The 4,650-nt window shown below is 33.5% G+C and overlaps 1 protein-coding gene across 1 annotated transcript; it reads left to right on the forward strand.

The window, feature by feature from the left end:
* Positions 1-362: 362 nt before the first annotated feature.
* Cavporv1r686 (vomeronasal 1 receptor cavPorV1R686) lies at positions 363-1,364 on the forward strand. Its single transcript, NM_001167389.1, has one exon. It carries the CDS (start codon positions 363-365, stop codon positions 1,362-1,364), a length of 1,002 nt encoding a protein of 333 aa, NP_001160861.1.
* The last annotated feature ends 3,286 nt before the right edge of the window (positions 1,365-4,650 follow it).

Below are 4,650 nucleotides of genomic sequence, written 5' to 3' on the forward strand. Positions count from 1 at the left end.
TTAAATTTCAGACTCAGAGTGAAAAAAAAAGAACATAGTTATAAAATCAACAAGTCTGACTGCAGAGTTAATACTTACCAACCTTTGTTCTGTCCATATGTTAAGAATACTTGGATTGGCAAAAAACAAGAATAAATATAACACTGAAATAAAGCAACTCTGGGTACGACCAACCTGTGGGAGGGTCAATACAAAAGCCTTGCAGTGACTTGCATGATCTAGGCATGACGCGAAATGTTGAGACAGAGAGAGTTGAATGGCTTTCAGACGCTGTGAGGGAGAAGTGAGATTTTAAGTGGAATAGGGATGCACCAAGAAAAATGTACTCATTTTTGTGATGACATCAGTGTCAGCTGATATTGATGAAGGAGTTTCTACCTGTAATAAAGTATTTTTGCTTTTCTCTTCAGACATTCATTGTATGCATCTTTCCATGTAAAATGAATGTGAACAAGGAATTGTCCAATAATATTAACATCAGAATCACATTTTATTTTCAGTTTATGATTGGGGTCTCAGGCAATGCCATCCTTCTTCTCTTCCACATCGTTGTGTTTGTTGTAGGGCACAGGCCCAGACTCACTGACCTGCCTATTGGCCTCTTGGCCCTAAACCACCTAATGACAATGCTAACCACAGGATTCATAACTGAAGACATTTTTACCTCTCAAGGGGGGTTTTGGAATGATATTACATGTCAATCAGTTATCTACTTGAACAGGTCGATGAGGGGGCTCTCCATGTGTATCACCTGCCATCTGAGTGTCCTTCAGGCTATCACGCTCAGCCCCAGAAGCTCTTGTTTGGCAAAGTTAAAACACCAATCCTCATGTCACAGCCTGTGTTCCCTTCTTTTCTTTTGGCTGTTATATATATCCATTAGCAGTCACCTTTTTATCTCCATCGCTGCTAGTACCAATTTAACTTCAGAAAATATTTTGTATGTCAGTAAGTCCTGTTCTCTTTTACCCATGAACTATTTACTCCGGCACATAGTTTTCATATTATTGACCATCAGAGATATGTTCTTTATAGGAATTGTGTCCCTCTCAGGTGGATACATAGTGATTCTCTTGTGCAGGCATAAGAAAAAGTCCCAGCATCTTCACAGGAACAAAGTTTCTCCAAAAGCATCCCCAGAACAAAGGGCCACTCGGACCATTCTGCTGCTTATGTGTCTCTTTGTAGTTATCACCAGTTTGGACATTATATCTTCCTCAAGAATTGTGTTGAATAATAATCCAGTAATATATTGTATTCAAATTTTTGTGGCCCATGGCTATGCCACAGTCAGTCCTTTAGTATTCATTACTACTGAAAAACGTATCATTAATATTTTGAGACTCATGTGTGGAAGAAAATAAATACGTGGTTATCAGTGATGGGTAAATATCCTCAAAATAAACAAATGTACTTGCTTCAGTGTACTGTTATGGTTTGTGTTCGGATGTCCCCCCAAACCTCATGCAATCATAGACCTTTTTTGAAGGTGGCTGAATGTAGAGTGTGCGATTGATTTGTAGTGCAGTACTGGGACTAAGGCTGCTGGGATTAAGGGTTGATGATTTCTGAATCATTCCACTGATTGTATTGGCACCATCCTGATCCTGGTAGACTGGAGAAAATGTTAGAGAAAGAAAGTTGCTTTCTCTCTCTCTCTCTCTCTCTCTCTCTCTCTCTCTCTTTCTCTCTCTCTCTCTCTCGCTCTCTCTCTCTCCTCCCTCCCTTATTGCCTTGCTATTTTCAGCTGCCATGAACTGTTGTACTCTTACCATGTGCAACCCTGTCTTGGAGCCAGATGATCAGGGACTAAAAACTCTACCAACTGAGCTAAAAAAAATCTTTTACCCTTTAATTTTGGGTGTTGTGTATTTTGTCTCAGCAACAAGAGAAAAGTAGCTAAGACATATACCTAATCACAGAATGTAAGTAATGCTCTTTGGTTTAAATGAACACATGGAGTTCTTTGTGTTATACTTATGTATGGCAAGTACATAACAGAAAATTAGACCACATGCCTCTCTGAGATATAACATGGGTTTCATATTTTTCACTGGATCAATAAAATGAAACCTGTGAGATGGGTCTCATTTTCATGGCCTCAGTTAACCTACATTATTTACCAATATGAGAAAACTTAGGTCATTCTTTAATGTTAATTGCCTTATTTATTTGTAATTTGTCAAACTAGAAATGTAACTGTGTATTAACAAATATAATCATATGATTAGAAAATACACACACCAAAATAACTTCATACAAGGAACTATTCCTTAGTATACCCATGTTCATAATACCATGTTTTGCAAGTGTCAAACCTAGAAACAACCCAGTGTCTATAATCATAAGAATGTATAAGCAAAATGTAACTCTGAAACACACTGGAATACTGTTTAACCTTAACTATGAAAGAACATTCTGGCATGTAGTACTATATAGATGATCCCTGAAGCTACAATATTGAAATAAGTAATTCACAACAGAAAAAATTTTGGAAGAATCCTTTTATAAGAGATAAATTTACAAGTAGTCCAAATGATAGAGATAGAAAATAGAATGATATTCCAGACAGTCAGCGAAGAGGACACTGGGGAGTTCTTGTTTGATGGACACAGTTTCCGTTCAGGAAAAAGAGAAAGTGCTAGAGATATACAATGATGATGGTTGTAACACAGTATGAATGGCACTCTACTCTACACTCAAGAATGCTCCAAATGGTTGGTGTTTATGCTGTGTGTATTTTATCATAATAAAATGTTTTCAGTTATTAATTGTGGAAAATATTGTTCCTAAAATTTGAAAGTCAAGTGACACATTTTCAACTGTCAAAATGTAATTTTTCAAGTTTAAAAAATACAATAAAAATTTCCAAATAATTATTTGAAGGTTGATATCTAAAAGTATAAGTCTTATTCCTGATCTTTTAGAAGACCAAAAAAGCACTTCATATGGACTCAGGTTTTTACAATTGTGTGCTGCTCAGCCTTTAAGAAAGAGTTTTAGTTTTGCTTTAAGAAGCACCAGTATTATATTTCCTGGGTGCATGTTATGTTTGTGGTCCAAATTAAAAAATTCAGATGTTATACAAGACAAGTTAAATTACTTATTATAGTTATGAATTACTGCCATGAAAAGTATGTACATTTACTACTCTTTTTAAAAAATCAAATAAAAATACTACCTGGTATATCTTACATAGGTAATAGAACTATGTCATTCAATTTTTCAAATGAATAACTCAGGGAAACATTATAAAATTAAATATAAATTATATATTATCATTGAGTATTTCAGTGTTTATATTTTGATATTAGAATTTTTTGGAGTGTGACTTAAAAAAAGTGGGCGACAAGAGCAGGCAATTTAGATAAAAATTAAGTTACGTGTACTTTCTAAATTTTGCATTCATCAAAATTCCCAATGACAAGTCTTATATAAACAAAATATGGATATTTAGCTAGCCGACATGACAGATATTATATGTGTTAAAATGTCAAGAATGTAGAAAACAATTAACAAATGTGTGAAAGACAGTCACTTCGAAATTATTCAGATGAAAAGATTTAGTTTAACATCACAAGTCATTAAGAAAATAAATTAGAAGAACAATTAGAGGCCACTATTCTGTCATTAGAATAGCATTATCAGTGACTATTAGTGGGACTGAAAAATTATACAACAATTTGGGAAAACAGTGTAATAATTTTTATCTTAACATGCAATTATCATTTATTAAAAAATAAAAGTGTTGAGGATGGAAATTAGTGCAAAATGTCTGGGTTCAAACCAGAATACAACAAAAAAAGACTATAGGGAATATAAAGAAAACATTAGAGCTGTCAAAATTGAGATGGGTTTATTTGCACCATCCTTACCAAAAATTAAAACCAAGAGCTTATAAAAGGCATATATCTATATATATGTCTTATATAAGGCATATTTATATACATATATATATATATATATATGCTTGACTAAATTATCAGAAAAGATGATCAAAATCATAAGATGCTCATGCATCTATTTAAACTTAACTTAAGAGAACTACCATTAAAACATTCAGAGCTTAAGATGTTCCCATTAACAACACAAGGACAATACAAACCTGTGTATATAATGATAATCCAAAAAAAAATAAAATAAATTAAGTATGTACAATGAATTACACTGGTCTTACTGTACTATTTGCTTGTGAAATATACAACTGACTTCATTGATGCAAGAAAACCAACTATTAAACTGGATCAACACACACTGCTCATAACACAGATTGCTATATGGACTTTAATTTAATTTAGTTTCTTTTGAAGACATCAAACACTATATCATTCTTTCACTTAATACAAAAATATCTAAATATAGCTAAGCATTTAGTGCAATGAATTGTGTTTGACCCTCTAGGGTCACTAGATAAAAAATGAGGTACTTGTGCCTCATGAAACAAAATACTGCATTCATTCTTGATAATTCTTACAATGTATCATTAGCTTTACTCAAGTTAAGACCCACATTACTAGCAGAATGAAACTTAAGGTTGATCTTATTTACAGTTGGTGTACTTGCCTCCTGCTACATAAAGTTGTGTTTGATTTACATACTGTTGTTTGATTTACATACTGTTGAAACAGGGCTCCTTATGATTTCTTGCTC

The sequence above is a fragment of the Cavia porcellus genome, unplaced genomic scaffold, assembly GCF_034190915.1.
Source record: "Cavia porcellus strain 051 isolate PalLab524CR breed Dunkin Hartley unplaced genomic scaffold, mCavPor4.1 scaffold_13, whole genome shotgun sequence".
Classification (NCBI taxonomy): Eukaryota; Metazoa; Chordata; class Mammalia; order Rodentia; family Caviidae; genus Cavia; species Cavia porcellus.